Raw genomic sequence first — 24906 nt, forward strand, 5'->3', positions numbered from 1 at the left:
GATAACTTCAAAAGCTAAAGCAGGAGTTTTTAACTTAGTCCATCTAACATCAGTATTTTTACAGGTCTTAAAACAGCCGTATAGAAATGCTAAAACATTACACCTTATTACCAAGTCATGTATGCAGGATACAGATCAGTAATCCTCACTCCATCTCTGACAGGTTTTAGACTTGCCTCATATCTGAACTTCACTCTTTCTCTAACCCTATTACTAAGTCTCAACCCACTCTTTACTTCTTCCATCCCACATTACTTGGGGATACAGTATATATTTTAAAACCCTGAAATTCGAATGGTTTGTTTTTGTCCAAAGGAACCCCCTGGGAGCAGAGAAACCATGATTAAAGTGGGTTGGACTTTCCCAAACTGGCATATTGTGGAGGAGTTAATATGCATATGGGAAAAAATATTTCCCTGGTCCAAAAGTTTGGCAATATTGGATTAAAAAAAGTTAAGTAGATTTCTCAACTTCAGGACTTTTAAACCTTTAATAGGCAAGTATGCATTGGAGAACTACCGAAAATGAGATGTTACTGTCTTTTCCAAATTTCTTTGATAAAAAAAAACCTTTTGGACTGTGTTTCTTCACTTTCCTTTTTTACTCATACCACGCTCCCAGAATTGTGGGAAGTACATGTTTGGTATTTCTCTTGAAAAAAAAAAAAAACAGCTTCTAGGTGGGAAGATAGGAGACACAATATACAGAATATTCAGAAATTTGGCATGTAAAACTCAAGGAGTACCTGAAGATACGTAACTATAATCCTACAAAATTCGAAACGATAATTGCCTTCCCATACTCTAGCATGTACCTTAATAAACTCTGAAGGAAGCTGATCATTGGGGAGGACTGTACAATCTATAGTCATCTGGATGAAAAATCCTCGAGCAGAGCTAAAACTTGTCCTTAAAGGAAGACTGTATTTTTCTGCAAGCTGTGATATCATTCCTAGTGACCAGAAACAAGAAAAACAAAAACAAGGCAAAAAATTTTAATGAGAAAATTACTTTTTCTGTTTAAAAATATCCCATGATTGTTTCTTCTTATTTTATATATAAATAGGAAAGTCTTGTCATACTTTTAAACTCTAAAGATTTTTAACGTCTAAAATATGTGGTTAAGTATTCTTCTAAGAAAAAAAATGTAGTGCAGAGACAGTCATTGTGTTAGGTCTTTTGAAAGTAAAAGAAATTGTAAAAATTAAAATAAAAAATGAAACCAAGACTATTTTATACTCTGTATTAGGAATACTAGTTTTTGATTTGTTATTCATTTTACTTTTTTTGAAAAGGAATATACACATACATTATTGCAATCATTAATTCACAGTAAGAAATTCCCTCTATAAAACATAGTTTACAAAAGAAAATACTCCAAAAAAGAAATTGGTGATTCATCAAATAAAATTCCTAAAAAATCCAAATCTCCCTATCAACTTCAAACTCATCACAGAGTTCTAAATTTATATTTTAACATGATGACAATTAGTGCTTTGAATACTACTTGAGAAAACTAACATCTTTATTCTAAAACAGTTCCTCCAACAATTTTCTTGCTTTTCTCAGTGGCACCACCATTCTCAGGTGAAAAATCTCCACTGGAACCAATGGCTATATTTCCCTTTGCCATGGTCACACCTACTCAATTATTAACTCATCCAATTTTCCTTTGCATTTCTCTCCTCTCTTACATAGTTCTCATCCTAAATAATACTTTGTTAATTTGTAATAGATTAAAATGGTCTCCCTGTCTCCATTGCTCCACTCAAATTCATTCAACATATCGTCTTGATCAATGTCACTCCACAGAGCAAAAATATGTCACTGTCTGTTCATTCTCGTTGGGGGGGAAATCCAAACTCTTGGCCTTCAAAGACTAAATTCTGGTCGTCAGTCTCCATTTCTGATCTTCTCTCTTACTAGTTCTATAAGAGAATACCCTATTCGATCCTAACAAATATCCTCACCATCCCTTCCAGATGCCTTTGTGCTTCAGTTTGTACCACTGCCAGTGAGTGGAATTTCTTTCTAGGCTATTCTGTGTACTAAAAACATTCCATTCTCTCTGCCTCCACACCCAGTCTATCTCAGAACCCTCTAACCTGCTGTATTTTTCTTCATGTTGTATAGCCATGCAGAATTATGTAATATACTCGTATCAATACTGACACACACACACACACACACACACACACACGTGTCTATTTTCTTTATTGTCTGTCTCCCCTACTAGAACAGAAGCTCCATGAGGACAAACACTTTGTCTTCTTCACTACATATTCCCAGACCCAGAACAGTGTCTACATTTCCTAGGAGCTCAATAACTATTTGTTAAATTAATTACTATACTGGTTCAAATGTTATCTCTTCTAGAAAAAATGGTATCTCTCCATTCACTGAAATGCTTTAGTACTGACAGCCTGCATTTTTATGTGGTTGATACACAATGTTGTATGAAAGTAACTCTATATTTAACTTTGGATAAAAAATTAGGCATATTATAACACTTTGAGATCTTTATTTTTAAAAATTTTTCTTAAATGAGAATTTGTTAACTTTGTTTTTATAACAAAAAATAAATTAAAAATATGCATGGCAGGTTATTACCAGCAAAAAAGCACAGCATGTCTTTAAAAAGTTTAATTTCTAAAAACACAGAAAAATATGCTCACATAATTAAATTACCTGCTATGTCATCTACAATCTCTGTATATGTCCTTCTAGCTATGTCAAGAAATTCGTTTATGTTACATCTCACTGCATAACACTTTTGAGTCCTCATGTTCAGGCATCCTTTCATATATCTTGCATCATCATTAATTACTGTTTTAATCTTTTCAAGTATGATTCCAAACCTAAACAAGAGCATTATAGGCAAAGTCAAATAGTTATTTTAATTTATAATTTGAATCACAGTTAATGATGGCAAATACGATCTTTTCTTAAATTATTGTTGAAAATTATTTTGAAAATAAACAATTAAGCAATACATATAGATTTAAATTTACATAAGTTAGAACTACCCTGTTTCCCCGAAAATAAAACCTAGCCAGACCATCATCTCTCGTGTGTCTTTTGGAGTAAAAATATAAGACCAGGTATTATATTATATTATATTAGACTCGGCCTTATAGTAAAATAAGACTGGGTCTTATATTAATGGCCATGCCAGAAAGAGTTCCAAAATTGCTTTGAAGGGTGGATTAGGCACTGGCCTCGGTGCATAGCTTCCCAAAAGGGAATACTTCAAAGGTGACTGTAGTGATATTCAGTAATGAATTATGTAGCACTTTTTCTAGGATGAGTTTGCAAACTTAATTGTTAGACTTCTATGGTCCTTGCATGCAATTGAGGCAAAGGAGACTAAACATCTTCGAGTACTGTGAGACAGTGTAGCAGTGATTACATGCAGTGATAAGGTAAACCAGAAGTCTGGTAATACCTGTTTTCCTAATCTTTTGCTTTAATCTGTTCTGTATTTTATTTGTAATTAATTCAGTTTTATTATTAACCTCAATTTGTGGCCTCACACAAGATATAAATCATGAATCAATGAAATATCAGCTCTTAAGTATCACAAGTCTTTTTGGTCAAGAACCATGATGCTAAAAACTGTTTACATCTTATTCAGTATTCACGTCTACTGTTTTTTTTGTTTGTTTGTTTTTGGTTACACTAGGTCCTTCATGATATAACAAAAGACAGAAATGGTTTTTTAAAAAAAAATATTTGCAAGTCTTTCCATAGAGAATGGCTAAAAAAATATTAAAATTGTATGACTTCAATTTTTAATGCTTTTTGAATTGTCCACCAAGACAAATACTCAACACTATTCATTGTTATCTATAAGATGAAATGTATAGTTAAAATTTTGATGAATAGTTTAAAGGTTCTATTAACCAAAGCTCAAGTAACTGTTCTACAGAATATAATTAGAGTCCTTAAAATCAGTTATAATCAGAAAGTAAGGAAAAATCTGATAGTTTATTAACGGTTGAGTGACCAAGACCTCTTATCTTCCAAGCAACCATAGTAAGCTCTTAACAAAGGTGTGTTACAGTTCTTCAGAGCGATCTAGTAAAGAATAAAATAAAGATAGTTAAGGATAATAAGTGATGACATTATTCAAACATAGCATTTTACATTTGTTTAATACTTTACAGCTTGCAAAGTTCTTTTTTGTTTCATTTTCGTATTTATGTACTCATAAAATACATTTGAGGTAAGTAGGTGAGGACAGATGGTATCTTTCCTATTTTCCAGACAAAGAGCACAGGGCTAATAAGCAGGCTCCACTGCTTCACTATTATGACTTATTTTTCTTGTCTCCCAACTAATTGTTAACATCCAACTACTTATTAGAGGTACTTACAGATATATCATTACATATTTGGAGTACTCTACATATAATTCCAAATTTTGGGTTAAATTTACATTAAACTAAAAACTGCTTTGTATATTCAACAATAGAGCAATTTCTCCAGTCTCACATGGTAAAAGTAGGGATTTTAATTTGCTGAATGGAAACTATAAATGGTCACTGTTCAAATAAACAGAAAAGAGGAGGAGGAAACATAACCTGATTTTTTAGTTTGCTGTGAGACAATGGTGGTAACATTTTTGCTTATGAATAAAAAATAATATTTACATACTGGTAAAATGAGAAAATTTATGAAAGCATAAAAACATATTTAAATTACTCATAATTCTACCACCCTTTCAAAGATAAATACTCTAAATATTATGGTATATTTCCTGTCACTTATTTAAATCAAAAATTTTATATCATTGCATGTTCCTTTTCTCCCCCACTTAATACTATGTCATGGGCATTAGAAACTTTTTATAGAAAACTTTTAAAATAATTTCAAATATACATTCCACCCTGAGGAAAGCAGATAGTCTCTTCTTCTAATTCGGAGTTCTGTGCTACTTATAATTTCTCACTAATATAAATAATGCTGCAATGTCCACCACTGGGCATAAATCTTGGTCAACATTTCTTAATAGATCTTCCAGACAGATTTCTACAAGTAGCATTATAGAATCAAAAGATATGTGTTTCGAAACTGTCCTGTGAAGTATGTACAATTTGTACTCAATTTGTACCAGCAATCTAAGAAGTTACCTGTCTCACATTATCTCATTAGCAGGAAGTTGCATCCAGTAAGAACAGATTAAAAACCATGGTACTAATTTTCATTTCTTTGACTAATAGTGAGATTAAACTTTTCTGGTACCAAATAGTACCACTTTTTGGGGTCATTTTCCTTATTTCCACTGGCATTCTAGTATTTTCTTATGGAATTACATGAGTTTTATGATGACAGAAATAACAATTTTGTCTGTAATTTGCTACAAATTTTTCCTAAATTTCTTTGGCTTTTACTTTGCTTTGACATATTAAAGTTTGAAATGTGTGTTTCATCAATTTGGCTCTGGAGGAATTTATTACTATACTTTTTTCATTGTAAGAAAGATGACACCACTTTTGAAATCAAGTATTCCATATTTTTCATTATTTTTTTCTTTTAGAAAGCAGCTATTTTGGCATTTTATTTTTAAAATGTTTTGCACAGGATAGTATTTAAAAATTGATGAGAAAATTGCCATTTTGTGACTATCAGAGTAACAATTACTTCAGGTAAGAGTTGTCAATAAAGACTAAATAAATGAAAGTTTAATGAGAAACATGATACTTACAGTCTCAAAGCATTTCTCCATAGATTACTTATAACTTTAAAGAGAGGAACCTGATCAGAGTATCACCAAGCATAAGAAAACTACATCATGAGAAAGATACAACATTGCTCATAGAATATTACTGCCAAATATGCATAAGCTGAATTTAACCACGAGGAAGCGATCACAAAAATTGAAGAATATCCTATAAAAAATACTGACCCTTATTCTTCAAAACGTCAATACAATGAGAGACAAAAGCTGAGATACTTTTCAATTTAAAAAAGTATAGAGAAACATGACATTAAATACAATCCATCATGCTGGACTAGACCCTGTATCGGGGGGAGGGGGGGAATCCATAAAGAATATTATTAGGACAGTAAGAAAAATGTGAATGTGGGCCACACATTATATAACAATATTGTGTTAATGCTAAGTAGCCTGAATTTTATAATGATATTGTGGTTATGAAAGAAAACACTCTTTTTCGTAGGAGATATACATTTTGGTATTTAGGTACTACAACTTAGTCTCAAATGGTTCAATAAGAACAATAGTAAGGATAATAATATGTCTGTGTGTGCTGTGCATGTAAAGAGAGAGAATATGGGAATTAATTATACAATTCTTGTAACTTTCTCTAAATTTGAATTTTTTTCAAAACAAAAAATTTTAAAAAACTGATCCTAGTCCTATTTTGTACAATATGCACACATATAAATTACCTTTAAAGGATCCACAAGTTCCAAGGTATGTTTTAGGTATATTAAATTTGTTATCTTTGATTCAGCTGCATTAACCTATTAACATAAAAATCCAAATATGGATACCATAAGCATTTAATACAAAAATGGGTTTTCCTCTTAAACATTCTACACTTATCATATTCCATACATTTTTATGTATCAACCTAGCCAGGATGCCAGTCTATAAACATTGTTTAGAAATTACTGACCCATCAAATATATTAGCACACTAGTCTCCTGAAAGTCTGACACTCAAAGAATTCCTCATTATATCCAACTTGCATTTCTGTTTCAGCCTCTTGGGTCCACCTTAACCCACAGTAGCAATAGGAGATACACTTCAATCATGAGCAGCACTAAGAGACTAGGGTTAATAGGAAAAGGCACAAAGGGTATTTGTGGATAGATGATATTTGAAAAGCTGAATCCCCCCAGATAATTATATAACAACACAAATGTCCCTCATTAGTTCCTCTTCGTGCAAGTAAAACAATTTTCATAATTTCAGTTGTCCAAATTAATGACATATTTTTTCAAAATAAAGCAACACCAGCATTCTAAATTTTATAAATAAACTTTTTATTTATTAAATTGTAGTACTGTCTCTAAGCCAAGCAATGCTACTAAACCTGGGAAAATGAAGATGTTCTTGTAGATGGACTAATTTACCAATATTGACAAGAAGTGTTAGGATATTACTATTAAGACATAATAGTAATTGATATGGCACTCTCTTTTTTTTTTTTTTGAAGTCTCCTGACCTTTATGCCCATTGCACATACAATACCTGAACTCTTCTGTGACCATATGGGTCAATTTAGAAGCAATACCAAAATGAATGTTTTTAGCCCTAAAACAAGTTATCTCATGCTCTCTTACAATGGATCTCTGAAACTAACTGGAAAATTTCAAAATAAATAAAATTCACCAAACAGAAGACAACTATCACTATTACCAAAGGAGAACAGCTTCCAAAAATAGCCAAGATGTTCTTGTATAAGAACAAGGTGGAAGGACTAACTCCAACAAATGTCAATTTATAATAAAGTTAGAGAAACTAAGAAACTGTGGTATCAACACAAGGATGGATAAAAAGACCAATGGAACAGAGTAAAGAATCTAGAAACAGACCCAATTACATGAGTTTACAAAGGTTGACTGCAGAACTTGAGAAAAGGACAGTCTTTTCCATAAATGGTGCCAATTATGAGAGAGAAAAAAATGAAACGTGGTCCCTTCCTCACACCACATACAAAAATCAATTCCAGGTGGACTGTAGATCTAAATATAAAAATTAAAACAGTAAAACATCTGGACTATAACAAAAAAGAATATCTTCAGTACCTTGGGTGTTCTAACTAGTTTTCATAAATTGTATATTTAATGATTTGGCATCCATTAATCACAGGACCAAACTAATGGCTAAAGTTGTTTACATGTTTCACATTGTCTGGCTTTTGTGAGTGCACAAAAAACATGTTACCAACCACAAATGCCAACCTCTTTGTTTTGCTTCCTACACTTAGGGGACATTTCCACCTAACAACTTCCTGCTGCCTTAATAATAAAGGCTTTTTCAATGTTCTCCTCTCATTTCTTTTGATTCCTGACCAATTCTGGTACTTTTCCATGTGACCCTGTGTGGCATGCTCCCTCCTCTCAGGAATTGCAAGTAATAAAAATCTTTTAATGATATTAGCCTCTCTATGTCATCACTGTCACCTCCACAAATTAAAATGCCATGGGTACAATAAAGACATTGGGGTACTTCTTACAGACTTCTTAACAGGATACAACAAACACTAACTACGAAGGAAAAATCATAAACTAGATTACATTGGAATTATTAGGTTGGTGCAAAAGTAATTGCAGTTTAAACGTTTAAAAATAATCGCAAAAACCGCAATTACTTTTGCACCAACCTAATGAGAAGTTCTATTCGTCAAACGACACCACTGACCCAGAAGCAGTTCTCCAAAAGCAAACTTTGAGAAACTATAATTTGAGGGCAAATGATTTATTTCAAAAATAATTCAAGTATAGGCAAGGGAGTGGGGAAGTAAGAAGGGAAAGAAAGGACAGCAATACAGGATGCATTAAGGATTTGCATTGAATACCACTGAATGTCATTATGGCTCAGTCCTGCTGGAGACCTGTCAGAGATGGTATAGAGTAAGCTTCAGAAGCTATCTCCATAGGCTAAAAAAAAAAAAAGGGGGTGGTATTTATTCACCTACTTCTATTCAGTATTGGTCAAGACCTATTGCCTGAGCAACAACTCTAGTCTCTCCTGCAGTCAGAGAAAGTCCTCTGGCAGGAGTTTCAGCTGCTTGCTGTAAGAAGCCTTCCTTGTACAAAAGTGAATGCCAAGGGGATGGGGGTAGTACCCAACAGCATCTACTCCACAATACTGAGCAAAAAACACACTAAAAGCTATTTGCAACACAGAACCAATGAAGGGCTCCTATCTAAAATATAAAAAGAAGCTCTACAAATCACAAAAGAAGATAAACAACCCAACAGAAAAATGATCAAGAGGCTTGAACAAGACTTTCACAAACGAAGGTATTCAAATGGGCTATGTACACATGAAAGGGTGTTCATCCTCATTAAAATGAAAATGGAAATTAAAACCACAATGAAATACTACAATTATTTATCAACCACAATGGTTAAAATTTTAAAATTGATAATAGGTTTTGGGAAGAACAATGGGAATTCTCATATACTGCCGATGAGAATGTAAATTGGTTCAATGATTGTGAAAAACATTTTTGTCATTATCTACTAAAGTTGAAGATATGCATACCCCATGACCCAGAAATTCCACTCCTAACAATGTATCCAATAAAAATTATGTACACAATTGTATTAAGAAACAGGTACAAGACTTGTTTACCAGCATTATTTCTAATTGCCAAAAACTGTCAACAACTCAAAAGTCAAATGACAGGGAAATGAATAATAGCATATTCATACAGTGCTATATTATATAGCAATGGAAATAAATGAGCTACAGCTATATACAACAACATGATGAAATCTGACAACATAATATTGACTAAAAGAATCCAGATATAAAAAATATAAACTTAATGATTCTTTGTATATAAAGATTTAAAAAGAACATGTAAAATTAAATTACAAAGAAAAAACAAGAACATGATGACCAAGAAGTGGGGATTTTTTGGAGGGTGGTAGAGAACGACAACAGGAGGAACAGAAGGGGAGTTTCTGAAGTAATGGCAATCCCAATTTCTTTACCTGGGTGGTTGTTACATAGATGGTCACTATATAATAAATCAGTGAGCACTACACTTTTGTGCAGTTTTCCGGGTGTACATTTTTCATGACTTTTTAAATAGGTCTAAAAGACTGTCTAAAAGACGGTAATACATAGAAAGATAGGAAGAAAATAAGGAAAGGGTACTCTTCTGGAAGGCAAATGAAGAAAATATTTCAAGGAAAAGAATGTGTTCAACTGTGTCAAATTTTGCTGGTAGATCAAGTATAATGAGAACTGCACTGCCAGTAACCATTGGCTTTAGCAATGCAGAGACATCTGGGGCCTTGACAAGAGCAGTTTTAGTAAAGAAGTGAGGGTCAAGGCCAGATTGCAATGGGGTCAGGAGAGAAAAGGAGAGTAATTAGAGACATCAATTACAGATAATTCTTTCAAGGAATTTTGCTGTAAAGAGAAAGAGAAATAGGAAGAAAGTAAGAATGGGAAGTAAAATTAAGCAATTTTTATTTTATTTTAATAAGTGGTAACAGCATGTTTGTATGCTGATGGGAAAAAAAGTAAAAAGGGGTAAATTGACAGATGCAAGACAGGGAAAATTCTGAAGTACTGTCCCATGAAGAGGTAAACAATAACGGAAACTAAGATACAAGTGAAAGGGCTGGCTGTAGTCAGGAAGATGGACAGGCAGCTTATCCTGTCTGTTATCCATAGGAATCACAGACGACACAATGTACATTGGTAAGTGGAGATCAATGCAGTTGTCAGAGCTTAGGGCAGTTCTATTCTGATTTCTTGACTTTGCTTAGTGAAGAAGTAAGATCATCATCAGCTAAGAATAGGGTGGGGAAAGGAACTGATAGTAAGGCAAATAAACCAACTCCAATAACATACTCCCCCAATCTGAAAGACTTAATGTAACAGTATCTCATTTTTTGTTCACACAAAGTCCAATGTGGCTCCGATGTATGTGGAAGGGTAACCTTCCACATTGTCATTTAAAGACCCAGGTTCCTTCTATCTTGTAGTTTCATCACTCTTCTGCTGGATCCTCTGCAGCTACTTAGAAGAGGCAGAAAGAGCAAATTCTCTAGGGATAAGGCCTAAGGTGACATTTATCACTGCTACTCACATTCCATTAGACGAAACTCAGTTACTTCTTCTGGAAGGGAGTCTGAGAAACATAGTCTAGCTGTATACCCAAAAGGTAAAGGAAACAGATATTGCAGTCACTTTCAGAGAGATGCTGAAGATTGAAGGAGAAGATGGATTGAAACAGTTTCTCAGAGCATGCAAAAGCAAGTGGACAAGGAAAATATAGAATGACTGCTGGGCAGCCTTAAGGGCCGTCTGACTACATGAGAATCAACACTTGTGATAATTAGGGTGAATAATCTGAGTGGCAGTAAGGAGCAAGGAGGATACAACCGCTAAACTCCACAGTAGAAGGAATGGGAAGAGAACCACCACCACTTAAGAGGTCTGCAAAACAGCAGTCATAACAGAAGACACAGGTTACAGTTTGAAGGAGAAGGTAAAGAATAAAGGAGATTTTGCCCGTAACTCATCTTGTGGGCCAGAGGGGAAAATAAAAGGATGTCATAGGATGGATAAGGGTAAAAATAAAGACAGAAAATCTAATGTGCAGACATTTGGGAATTAGAGTCCTAAATGGGGAATAATTTAAGAGTACTGGGCTTCTTGTGGTGATTTACATGAACAGGAATAGGGTTGAGAGATTACTTCTCATGGTTCATACAAAAGTTGGTTCGCACAAACATTGAAAGTAAAAGTTGGTGGGAGAATGGTCTTTATAGAACCAGGAAAAATCCCAAGGCTCCAACTAACTCTTTCTGATGGAAATATGGAGTTTTGGAAAGAAATGGTCTTACTCTGAGGACACATGAACAATCACTTGACCTCCATCCATTAAAGTCTGTATAGCAATGGTTCTCCACGGAAGGGAATTTCCCTATCAGGGGATATCTGATGCCTGAAGACAATGCCTGAAGACATTTTTGGTTGTTACAACTGGGGAGACGCTACTGGCATCTAGTGGGTAGAACCCAATGATGTTGCAAAACATCCTCCAATGCCCAGACAGCAAAAGAAGTTTCTAGCACAAAATGTCAACTGTGCCAGGGTTGAGAAATCCGGCTGTAGTGAAACTGTCTTAGCACACAGGCACTTTCTTAAACTCTTAAAGCACTGGTGATTTTCTCCCCATTGTTCTTTCTCTGTCTCCCTCTCCAACCATTCCCTACCTTGCTAGCTTTGAAGAAGTAAGCTGCTATGAATCCTATAGCTTCAAGGAACTAAATGCTGCCACGACCGCATAAGCGGTGCTGAGCGCTCCAGGTGTGTATCCAGCCCTGATTAATGCCTTCACTGCAGCTGCTGAGATCCTAAGCAGAGGACCAAGCTATGACATGCATAGCCTCAGAACTGACAGAAACTATGAGATAATAAATATGTGTGGTTTTAAGCTGCTATGGTTGTGGGTAATTTGTTACACAGCAATGGAAAAAGAAAAAAACAAACAAACAAAAACGAATACAGAGTCTACTTGCAGCTTGCTTCTTCAAAGCCCATAGAGAGGGTCTCTCCATGAAGAACTGGGAGACAATTCTTTATTGGCCTTCTGCATTTCTGCATATCTTGTGAGCAGAGGCATTGATTGCTTTTGTTCTGGACAGTCTTTTCAAGGACATTAGTGTAATGAATAGCCTTGAAAAATACCTCCTTCTAGAGAAGGAGTGTCCAAACTTTTTTCAACGTTTTTCACCAAAGGCCACATGCGGTAAAACACACAAACAGCTGGGCCACTCACTCGAGGTGAATTACATATTGCCTCACCCGGTTTATTTAAGTAAACTAAATATATTTTTGGAATTTGCTGTGGGCCAATAAAAAATGGATCACAGGCTGCAGTTGGCCCGCGGGCCACAGTTTGGACACCCCTGTTCTAGAGCAAAGGGTAGGTTTGTTTTAATTGATTGCCTTAGGTTTGTTTATAGTCTTGGAAGATAAAAATAGTCTTCCTCCAGAATAGCAAGCAAGTATACTTACTTCCTGTTAGACAAGATTCTGTTCCCTAAGCTCAGCAGTTCTCCTTGCAACATACTCCGTGGGCAAATGTCAGTCATCAGGCCCTCTTCACATTGCTCTGTAGGAAATGGAGCTTGGGGAACCAGCAGGGAAAATGCTGATACTCTGGCTACTGCTATTGCTATGAGGACGTACTAAAGTTTGTTCTCTCTGAGCCAGGAGATTCATACCTTCTTAGCATCTATGAAACTGTATCAGGCTAACTTGTTCATTTGAAACAAGGGGAGAATATCAGATCTCTGATAGTTCTTGATAATACTATGTTGTAACTGCTTTTTTTTTTAAATCTAAATCTCACATTGGTTTATAAATTCCTTTGGCTTAGAGATTTACTTCTTATCCTTAGCACTTATGATGCTTGGTAAAATAAATCATTTGTTGAATGAATGAAAAAAAAGCCAGGTTTTTTTGTAATATATAGAATATTACAAATATTCTATATGGCAGTCTGAAATCAACTGAAAAAAGTTAAAAGTTATTCAAAATGAAGCAAAGAAATTTGGGTAAAAACTTCAAAAAATTTGTTTAATATCGACATTTTCAAATGTTAGAGGAAAAATTTTGGACATGTATAATAAAAAACACACACATTCTTCTTACAATACATTAAATAGTAAGGTCATAAGTATTGTATAGAAAGAAAAGACATTTGGGCTAACTCAATCAAGAAATTTAAGCATTAGTCTTAGCAAATATTTATTATCAGAAAACTGTATTTTTCTAAAATCAATATACTTAAGGGGGAAAAAAACCCTCATTTTAGGCAAGCAATTCCATACTGGAAATTTTCAGACAACATTTAGTTCATTCAGAAGTTTAAGATAATCATATAATTCAGCCAACAGAACATTTAGTTCATTCAGGAGTTTTAGTAAATTATGCAATTTAATCAGCACAGGTCTGAACTAATTTAGTAAATATTGTGTTTAATTAAAATACATATGCTTATATTAAATGAAGAAAAGAACCTCATTTAAAATATAGCTCCAGATGATTAAAAAAAACATTGACTTTTTTTTTACCCTCATCTACCACTCCCGCCCCCCCCTTAATGATGATGAAAGGAGAACTGACTCTAGGTGGTGGACACACATGTGATCTATAGATGATGTATTACAGAGTTGTACACCTGAAATTTTACTAACCATTGTCACCCCAATAAACTTTAATTTTAAAAAAATTGAGAAATAGTATAAGGAATATTAAAATTCATGAATCATGTAGGAAGTCAATATATTGCTTAAGCTTCCTTAAAGTTAGTAAATCTCACAGATCTCATTTGAAAAGTATTTTTAAAAAGCCCTCACAAAAAAACAGATGTTTTCTCGATTTTTTTTCCAAAAACCATATGCCTTCAATCATACATATATATGGTATATAAAACTGAAATCAACAATCGAACAAGACAAACAAAAACTCATAGACACAGACAACAGTTTAGTGGTTATGAGAAGGTAAGAGGGGTGGGGGTGGTAGACAAGAGTAAAGGGGGTCAAATATATGGTGATGGAAGGAGAACTGACTCTGGGTGGTCAACACACAATGCAATAAATAGATGATGTATTATAAAATTGTACACTTGAAACTTATATCATTTTACTAACCAATGTCACCCCAATAAATTTAATTTAAAAAATAAAAACAGAAGAACAGAAGTGATAAGGAAAAAACTTACAACTATGACTGATCCTCCCCAAACTAAAAAGGATGGAACATAACACTGATCCTTAAAAACCTTATGGATCTAGTTATAGATTGCCTTTTCTGAACAGGAAAGATTCTAGATTCTCATTTTATGGAATTACCTTACACCTAGCCCAGAGGACTTTTCTAAAATCTGACAGTCAAATTATTTACAGACACTGGCTAGCTAAACACATATATTTCTCTGAGAGCTAGTTGGCCAAATGGATATTCCTTTAATATAACTGGAAATGGTTTAACGCAAAAATATATGTATTACTAATTCCTATAGCTAGTACACTAAAATATAAAACTGTATGACCGTATAATACTACATTTTACATAAGTTGACAACAAAGAGACTGTTCTCAGGTATAATTTGATTAATTCTTCCCTATAATAAAATTGAAACAAAGTCTTTGCTTACATACTGTTAAGGATTGATATGTGTTCCCCCAAAAAGATATGTGTAAGTCTATAAACACTCAGTCCCTCAAAATGTGATATTTGGAAACAGGGCCATTCCAGAGGTAATTGGTTAAGATCATGTCATACTGTCGTACAGTGGGGTCCTAATTCAATATGACTAGTCTTATATAAAAGACAGCCATGTAAGGACACAGACACACAGGGAGATTACTTGTGACAAGGAAGCCATTAGACTGAAGTTATGCAGCAGCAAGCCAAGGAACACCAAAAATTGCCAACAAACCACCAAAAGCTAGGAAGGGGCAAAAAGGATTCCCTTACAGGTTTTGAGGGAGCATGGTCCTTTCTGTATCTTGATTTCTGACAGCTAGCCTCCAAAATGAAATAATACATTTCTGTTGTTTTAAGCCATGTAGTAGGTGGCATTTTGTTTCAGCAGCCCTAGGGAATAATAAACATACTAACTACCAGAGTAGCCATTTCCTGCTCCTAGACTGCATTGCATTTTTCTGTGTAAAACATTTGATTCATGAGTAAAACTGTTCCTTAAATTATTTATTACTCATTTGAAAATATCATTCAAAGCAGTGGCATTTGGCAAAAGGTCATAAAGACTAGCAGTAGTGCTTTGTGTGCTTATATTCATAACTGATCAAAGTCTCTGAAAGTCCTAAAACATTTCATGGCTCTAAAAACACTGCTAAACAAACACAAAGTGAAAAAAAGGTTAATATCCCATGCTAGCAAGAGCATACCAAAAGTAAAGTCAAGAACCCTTCATATATATTAAGAAATAATTTTAATATAAACAGTGATTTACTATTAGCTGTCAGGGTCCAAACAGGAAAATGAGTGCATCCCTGGTGTAGGGGAAGCAGAGCCAGAAGAGGGAGAGGACAGAGAGGTGCACAACACAGGTGGACAAGGAGGGACCCATACCGGAGGACTGCCCAGCACAGAGTGCATGAGCCTGAACAAGGTCAGGAGTGCATCCAGGCAAGGGGAGAGGGGCAGCTTGGCGTAGGCTTTGGATCCCAGGTAGGCTGAGGAAAGTCTCTGCATAGGAGGGCAGCTTGATGCAGGGTTATCAATGCAGGGTTATCAGAGCCTGAGAGCTGAGAAAGATTTCTGCATAGGAGTGTGGTTTGGAAGGGAGTACTGGGGCACAGGCAGAGTGCGGAGGACATCTGCGTAAGGGAAGGAGTGGCAGTAGTCAGACATGGGTCACACACAGGGGGGTGGGTCAAATATATTAGTACATTAAGGATAATGGGATTCAAGTTTGTCATTGTCAGAGAAGGGAGTTATGAGAGAAAGGGGAAAATCTAGTATAAACCCTGGGATGCTGGATTGAAATTGGAGGCATTGGTGTAAACTCATAGTTTCCAATGGAATGGATATAGAAATATAGAGGTAAATGTGTGTATTTATGCATTCAAGCCCTCAGTGGGTTTGAGAACAGTGATAGCCCAACAGCAAAGAGGAAACCCAGCACCGAAATCTTGATTTCTTTTTTTTTTTTTAATTAATTTTATTGGGGTGACAATTGTTAGTAAATTTACATAGATTTCAGGTGTACAATTCTGTATTATATCGTCTATAAATCCCATTGTGTGTTCACCACCCAGAGTCAGTTCTCCTTCCATCACCATATGAGATCTTGATTTCTAAACACCACACACCACTAAAACGAACCAGAACTTTTGGGTGAAATAGCTGATTCAAAGGCTGGAGGAGGGAATGTATTAGTTTGGTGCAAAAGTAATTGCAGTTTAAAAGGTTAAAAATAATTGCAAAGACCACAATTACTTTTGCACCAAACTAATAAAAGCCTGGGTCATTTTCTTGAACCAGAAAATGATAAAATGCTCAAAGAATGATGCGTGCCTTTCCAAAGGAAATAGAGACAAAATTAAATGGGGCTTGCACTACCCAAAGCTAAGAGAATCTGAGAATAAAAATAAATATTGACAGTAAAGGATTATAACCAATTGAATAAAATATGAAATCATGAGTCTACAGAGATTAAATAAATTGAAAGTTTGATAAGGAACAGGATATTTACATGGTTTCAAAGTACTTCCACACAGAATACTTATTAATTACACAGACAAAAATATTAATAGTAATTTTACAGTGGGGAAGCCGGTGGACACCACCTCCTCAAGTACACAAAGTTAACATCATTATAATAATATAATAATGAGATATTCAAATAATATATAATGAGATATTCAAAATCATGTGCCGTCTGATAAGGTGCAATGGAAAGAACACAGCCTCACTTTTATGATATTCCTGCCAAAGTTACCTGAATCTAATGATGAGGGAACGTCAGACAAACACAAACTGCAGGAAAATAACAAACCCATAATTTTCAAGTGTCAAGGTCACTGAAGACTAGATAGATACAAAAACTGAAGGCAATGATTGACTCTTAACAGAATCTTTTTTCAATAAAAGACATTATCGGCACAATTAGAAAAACTTGAATGAAGTCTGAGGATTAAATGGTATTAATCTATCACTGTTAATTTCCTTCTTTGGAAGGTTGATTGAGAACATCCTTGTTTGTAAGACATACTAATGTATTTGGGAGTGATAGAGCATCTTTTCAACAACGTAGTCTTTACAATTTCAGGAAAATAAGTTATTTGTAATGCACTTACAAATTTTCTGAAGGCTTGAGAGTTTATTTAACTTTTATTTTCACATTTTTAAAATGTTCAAGCCAAAAGGTCTTACTCGCTTCCAAAGAATGGAGGGGGGGAAACGTATGTCATATCCAAAATTCAGGAATCGCAATGTTTTCAACTTCTCGGTAGGAACACTAGGAGCTACAAGATGGTGGAGAAATGCCTACCAAATTCTGAAGAAAAATTACTTACTGACTAGAATTCTATTTTTTAGCTAAACTATCAATCAATTATGGGGGAATAAGAAAACATTTCAGACATGTAAAGTATCACCTTTTCTCAGAAATGCACTGCAGAAAGTGCTCCATGACTAGGAGAAAGTAAGCCAAAACAGAGGAACACTCGGAACACAAAAAACAAGAGATCCAAAATAGGAGAGACAGAGAGAATGATGCTGAAAAAAGAACCTGGGATCACAGCTACATAGAGAAAGGTGAAACCAGTCCACATTGGAACTTCAGACTGTGGAAACCAGTCCACATAGGTCAGAAGCCTATGGAAGAGACAACTTCAAGAGGTTGAAATTGATTGAGTATCAAATGTAAATGAATATAACTGACAGGATAGTTAAAATATATTGAGAGGATATTTAAATAATTGGTGGAAATATCTATGCCTGAATTAGTGATAGTATACAGTAAACCAAACAAAAAGTTTTTAATTCTGAGGGGAAAACACACAAAAAGTGGGGGAACAGAGTTGGGAGTAATGGGAAGTGATTGCTAATGGGTACAGGAGTGCTTTTGGGGTAATGAACATGTTCTACAATTAATTGTAGTAATTGTTATACAAGTCTGTGAATATACTAAAAAATGACTGGAGTTTATACTTTTTAAACAGGTGAATTGTATGCTTTGTGAATTCTATCTTGATAAAGCTATTATATTAAAAAGCAATAAACCGTGGGATATATGTACTCATATACAAGCAAAATGGATGACAACAATAGCAGAATGGAAGGGTAGTGGGAATAGCAGCATACTACTGGAGAGTTCTTTTAATTTTCAGTTTTATAACTGACATAAAATTGTAATGTGTTTAAAGTGCAAATATTTATCTCTTTGGTGAGAATATTTAAGTCTCAGCAAATTTGAATTATACAATACAGTGTTATAACTATAATCACCATGTTTTACATTAGCTCCTCAAATCTTATTCATCTTATAGTTGAAAGTTCATATCCTTTTACCAATCTCTCCCTATTTCCCCCACACCCCCATCCTCTAGCAACCACTTTTCTACTGTTTCTATGAATTTGCTTCTTTTTTTTTTTTTTTACATTTCACATATAAGTGATACCATGCAGTATTTGTCTTTCTGTCTGGCTCATTTCACTTAGCATAATACCCTCAAGGTCAATCCATGTTGCTGTAAAATAGCAGGATGGCCATCTTTCTCATGAATGCGAAATATTCATACATACATACATACATACATATATATTCCCCCCACATCTTTGTATCCATTCATCCACTGACAGACACTTAGGGTTTTTCCATATCAAGGCTATTGTAAATAATGCTGCAGTGAACACGGAAGTGCAGCTATCTCTTCGAGATTTTGTTTGCATTAAATTGGATACATACCCAGAAATTGGACTGTTAGATCATGCGATAGTCCTATTTTTAATTTTTTGAGGAATCTCTATACTGTTTTCCATAGTGACTGCATCAATTTACATTCTCACTAACAATTCACAAGGGTCCCCTTTTCTCCACATTCTCACCAACACTTATCTCTTGCCTTTCTGGTAGACTAGAGCCATCCTAACAGGTATGAGGTGCTATCTCATTGTGGTTATGGTTTGCATTTCCCTGATGATTAGTGATGCTGAGCATCTTTTTATGTACTGTTGTCCATCTTTATGTCTTCTTTGGAAAACTATCTTTTCAGTTTACCTGTCCATTTTTAATTGGATTGTTTGTTTTTTTTTGCTATTGAGTTCTATGATTCTTCATATATTTTAGTAATATATTAATATAGGATTTTTATTAGGATATCTTATATCGGACATAGGATATTAATTCCTTATCAGATATATGACTTGCAAATATTTCTCCCAATTCCATAGTTGCCTTTTCATTTTGGTGATTATTTCTTTTGCTATGCAGGAGCTTTTCAGCTTGGTGTAGCCCCACTAACTTTATTTTTTCTTTTGATGCCACTACTATAAGGTTCTCATACCATATGTGAAGTGATGTAATATTATATGAAGGTGGGCAGAATTTAGTTCAAGATGTATGCTATAAACACTAAAGCAACCATTAAAATAAGAAAATAATGGGATCATAAAAATATACTCAATCTAAAAGAAGGCAGAAAGAAGAGGGGGAATAATAGATGAGATCAATAGGAAAAAAAAGTACCATAATGACATATTTAAATGGAAACATATCAATATCATTAAGTGTAAATGGAATAAAACCTCTAATTAAAAGTAAGATATTCTCTGATTACATGCAAAACAGCAAGATCCAAATATATGTTGTCTATTAAGAAACCCACATTAACTATAAAAAACACAAATAAGTTAAAAGCATAAAGATGTTAAAGATATACCATGCTAATACTTATCAAAAGAAAGTTGGAGTGGCTACATTAATATTAAATACAATCGATTTTAGAGAAAAAATATTACAAGGGAAAAAGAGAGTGATTTATAATGATACAGGATTATAAATCATCAATTCATCAAGAACACATAATAATCTTAAATAATAACAGAGATCCAAAATACATTAGATAAAAACTGACAGAACTTCAAAGAAAAATAGATAAAACCACAATTATAGCTGAAGATAACAACATTCCTCTCACAATAATTGATAGAACAAATAGACCAAGAAGATCAATAAGGATATGGAAAACTCCAAGAACACTATCAATCAACTTGAACTAACTGACATTTATGGAATACGCTACCCAACAACAACAAAAAACACATTGTTTTCAAATACACGTGGAACATTTACCAAGACAGATCATATTCTGGGCCATTAAAACAAGCGTCAATAAAGTTAAAAGGACCCATACTATACAACATATTTTCTCTGATCATTATGGAATTAAATTGGAAATAATTAAAAGATACCTTGAAAGTTCTCAAATGTTGCAAACTAAATAACACAGCTGTAAACAACTCATATGTCAAAGAAGACATCAGAAAAATTAGCAAGTATGTTTTTAACTTTTTTGAACAAAAAATACAACATATCAAAAATTGTGAACTATAGGGGCCGGCCCGATGGCTCAGGCGGTTAGAGCTCCGTGCTCCTAACTCCGAAGGCTGCCGGTTCGATTCCCACATGGTCCAGTGGGCTCTCAACCGCAAGGTTGCCAGTTCAACTCCTCGAGTCCCACAAGGGATGGTGGGCAGCTCCCCCTGCAACTAGCAACAGCAACTGGACCTGGAGCTGAGCTGCGCCCTCCACAACTAAGATTGGAAGGACAAAAACTTGACTTGGGGGAAAAAAAAGTCCTGGAAGTACACACTGTTCCCCAATAAAGTCCTGTACCCGTTCCCCAATATAATCTTTAAAAAAATGGTGAAATATAGCTAAATCATTACTCAGAGAGAAATTTGTAGTATGAAATGCCTATATTAGAAAAGAAAAGGCAAGCTGCGGCTGCGTCGGGAGATGGCTGCGGATGAGGCAGCGCACACTCAGCTGATGCTTGGAGTAGGGCTGATCAAAAAGGACACAAATGGAGAAGTTCTATGGGTGTGGTGTTATCCTTTCACAACAGCTACTTTAAGGAATCTGCTGCTGAGAAAATGCTGCCTTACAGATGAAAACAAACTTCTCCATCCCTTTGTCTTTGGTCAGTACAGAAGAGGAATGGAAACTGTTATCTTACACACAGCATTGATGCTAAAGAAAAGAATTGTCATCTATCACCCCAAAATAGAAGCTGTCCAGGAGTCTACCAGGACTCTGTCTGCCCTGGTGTGGCATTGACAGGACTGGACCATACTTCACTCATACTTGCACCTCAGTACCCATGAGCTGGAAGCCCTGCAGATGTGCCCAGGTTACGTCGCCGGATTTGTAGACTTGGAGGTGAGCAATAGATCAGACCTTTTACAACGTCTTTGTGAATCTGGCAGACACTGAGATTACCATTGCTCCACTTGCACAAGAGGCCATGACAATGGGCAAACTGCACAAAGAAATTGGTCAGCTAATTGTTCAGTCTGCAGAAGATCCAGAGAAACCAGACAGCCAAGTTATCCAGGGTATTTCCCTAAAAACAAAAGAAATCTTCACCAACCTGGCACCATTTTCAGAAGTTTCAGGTGACGGAGGAAAGCTAGTTCTCAATTTTGAGGCACTAAAGCAAAGACGATTTGCACCAGCAACAGAAAACTTCCTTTACCATCTAGCAGCTGCCGAACAAATGCTAAAAATCTGAACATGTTATCAAGTGTATCACTGATGACTGATATAAAGATCTTTGACCATGATTATCCATTAACTATGTAAAATACTGAAAATAACAAAGAAAATGTTGTTTTAATGATTTGAAAGTATTAAGATTTGATCTGAAAAGCACTGAAACACATATGAAAACACTTCTGACTTTCTCCTATCTGATTAGTTTCATGCCTATTATCGATGTTGGACAAAGTGCTGTAACTACCGTAGATAACGTTATAAAATGGCCTGATGTCCTGGCGTAAGAGAAAAAAAGCTGTCAAGTTCTCTGTCAAGTTCTTGTGCAAATCACAGCAAATCCGAAAGCCTTCATTATTATAAGTTCCAGTTTGTCTCAGTATGTAGCCACAAATTAATGGTTTATTTTCAGAAAGCTGCCTGAAATTTTGCTTTGTATTCTTCTAGGAAGAACTTTAATTCCTCATGAGGAGCTCTACTTTCTGAGCCAAACTATTAAGTTTTCTGTAGAACTGTTTTGAAGGTCATTCAAAAGACCCTGCAGTTGCACTTTCTTGTAAAATAATTTTTTTTGGCCTTTGAACATTTTGCCTTTATGAGGGTTTTGCATAAATTTTGTACTTGAGTAGACAACTTTAATAATCCATATTTATACTTGGCAAACTTAAGTCACCAGTACTCTTCAATTAACCCTGTTGCTAGCAATATTACTTTGAAAAAGATGCCAGTGCTTATATGGCAGAGTAAAATAAGCAGCCCACTTTGAATATAAATGTGACTGAAACAGCAACTTTATATAATTGGTAAGGAGTGTGAGAATTAACTTCTTGCAAGGGCCAAAACCAGAGAATGTCTTCCAACAGCTTTAGTAAAAGTAACTTGGCCACATGTGAAGGTAACTGTTCCTATTTAGTTATGTACCCTCAGATATCAGTTGTTTTAGATTACCTCCCATTTGTATATATTGAATTATAAGGTGTTTCAATAATTTAAAGCAACTTCCAGTTCTCTGCCTGCCCAACAGGCAAACTTTTTCTATCTCACGTTTTTATTATAAATGAACCTTAAGAATGTTATCGCTGCATTTGGGTGGTGGTGCAAGTCCGTGGAGGCGGCAAAGGGCTGAGCACACGTGGGACCTTGGCGGCAGTGAGGGCCCCTGCGGTCACAGAACCCGAGTTGGTGCAGTTACTGTCGAGACCTCTGCTCTTCCACCCTTTGCTCGCACCAGAGGTGATCAGCTGACCAATGAACCGACTGCTGAACTCAAAGAAGTTTCTATTTGACAAAGATGGAAATGGTACTATCACAAAGAACACTGACAGTGTCATCACGTAACGGGGTCAGAACCCAACAGAAGCTGAATTGCAAGATATGATCAAGGAAGTGGATTCTGACGGCAATGGCACCATTGACTTCCCAGAATTTTTCACCGTGATGGCTAGAAAAATGAAAGATACAGACAGTGAAGAAGAAATGCCAAGTCTTTGACAAGGCTGGCAATGGTCCCATCAGTGTGGCAAAACTATGCCACAGTCATCACAAACTTAGGAGAAAAACTAACAGATAAAGAAGGAGATGAAATCACCAGAGAAGCAGATGTTAATGGAGATGGACAAGTCAAGTATGAAGAATTTGTACCGATGATGACTGCAAATTGAAGACCTACTTTCAACTCCTTTCCCGTTAGAAGAATCAAATTGAATCTTTTATTCTCCTCTTGCAAAAAAAACAAAAACAAAAAAGAAATCATTTACTCATTGTTTCTTTATAGCCACACTGAATGTCAAAAGCAACTTTTGCATTTGCAACAACATGGATGGACCTAGAGAACATTATTTTAAGTAAAATAAGTCAGACAAAGACAAATACCATATGATCTCACTTATATGCAGAATCTAAAGAAAAGAATAAGTGAATGAACTAATCAGAAACAGTTTTGGAGACATAGAGGAAAACCTGAGGGTTGTTAGATGAGAGTGGGGTGGGGAAAGGGGTAAGGTGAGGGGATTAGAAAGCAGTCAGTAACCACAAGATGGTCCTGTCCCCTAAAGATCAAGCTACACATCAGTTTTACAATATAAGTACTTTTACTACCTTAATGATAAGGAAGCACTTAGTAGGCTCTTCGCAGTTCCATTTGCTAATGATTAATACACTGTTGGGGCTGGCCACTTTTTCACATATGCAGCTTGACAACTGAACATAGTCAGGCATTTACATTAAAACGAAAAATGAAAACACAAATTCAAACCTATTCAAATGGGTTCTATTAGGTTGGTGCAAAAGTAATTGTGGTTTAAAAGGTTAAAAATAATTGCAAAAACTGCAATTATTTTTGCACCGAGCTAATAATTCAGTTTGTTAGTATATGCGTAAATCATCATAACTGGTTTACTGAAAGCAAACATTTAAAATCGGTTTACATGAGGATGTGTGTAGGAAAATGGATGAAGGATAATCTGTCCAGACATAGCCCCACTAACAGGATGGGTCCCCTATACTCCCATTGGCCCTGACCATGGTGACAGTGACACCCTGGTGGCATGCCCACATGTGTTGGTTTAGCGTTGTCTGCATTGTACTAGAGGGAAATGGGTGTCAGGCTGTCACCGGTCACACAAATTTTTAAAGAAATTTTTACCAAGGGAGCATCATTGGACTCTGTTTTTAAAACCCTCTGAACCATGACTTGGAGCCAGCAGAGGTAGGCTGTGGCTGTGGACTTCAGCACAACCACCAATTATTGTTGTTCAAGAAATTACAATTTACATCCATCCCAGGTTGTAAGTGCTAGTCTTTTTATTTTTTTTTCCAATAAAAAGACCATTAACTTAAAGAAAAAAAGGGAGCGGAGGTGTTATCACTACAATATGGAAAGACTTCCAAAACATAGATCAGCCTTCAATGGCTTTGTAATCA

The 24906-nt window shown here is 35.3% G+C and overlaps 1 protein-coding gene and 2 pseudogenes across 3 annotated transcripts in view; 2 read left to right on the forward strand and 1 right to left on the reverse strand.

The window, feature by feature from the left end:
- MSH4 (mutS homolog 4) overlaps positions 1–24906 on the reverse strand; it is a gene marked incomplete at its 5' end in the record, with an annotated part of 78727 nt that overhangs the window by 25098 nt on the left and 28723 nt on the right. Inside the window, 4 exons of the mRNA XM_081057962.1 lie at positions 815–951; positions 2688–2857; positions 4012–4076; positions 6413–6487. Of these exons, the coding sequence (XP_080914088.1) occupies positions 815–951; positions 2688–2857; positions 4012–4076; positions 6413–6487 (447 nt within the window). The remainder of the gene's footprint in view (positions 1–814; positions 952–2687; positions 2858–4011; positions 4077–6412; positions 6488–24906) is intronic.
- LOC308500914 (putative DENN domain-containing protein 10 B) lies at positions 21229–22003 on the forward strand (annotated as a pseudogene). Its single transcript has one exon. The product of its transcript is annotated as a putative DENN domain-containing protein 10 B (transcript).
- Positions 23055–23645, forward strand: LOC308500915 (neo-calmodulin-like; annotated as a pseudogene). Its single transcript has one exon. The product of its transcript is annotated as a neo-calmodulin-like (transcript).

The sequence above is a fragment of the Rhinolophus hipposideros genome (genome assembly GCF_964194185.1).
Source record: "Rhinolophus hipposideros genome assembly, chromosome: 8".
Lineage (NCBI taxonomy): Eukaryota > Metazoa > Chordata > Mammalia > Chiroptera > Rhinolophidae > Rhinolophus > Rhinolophus hipposideros.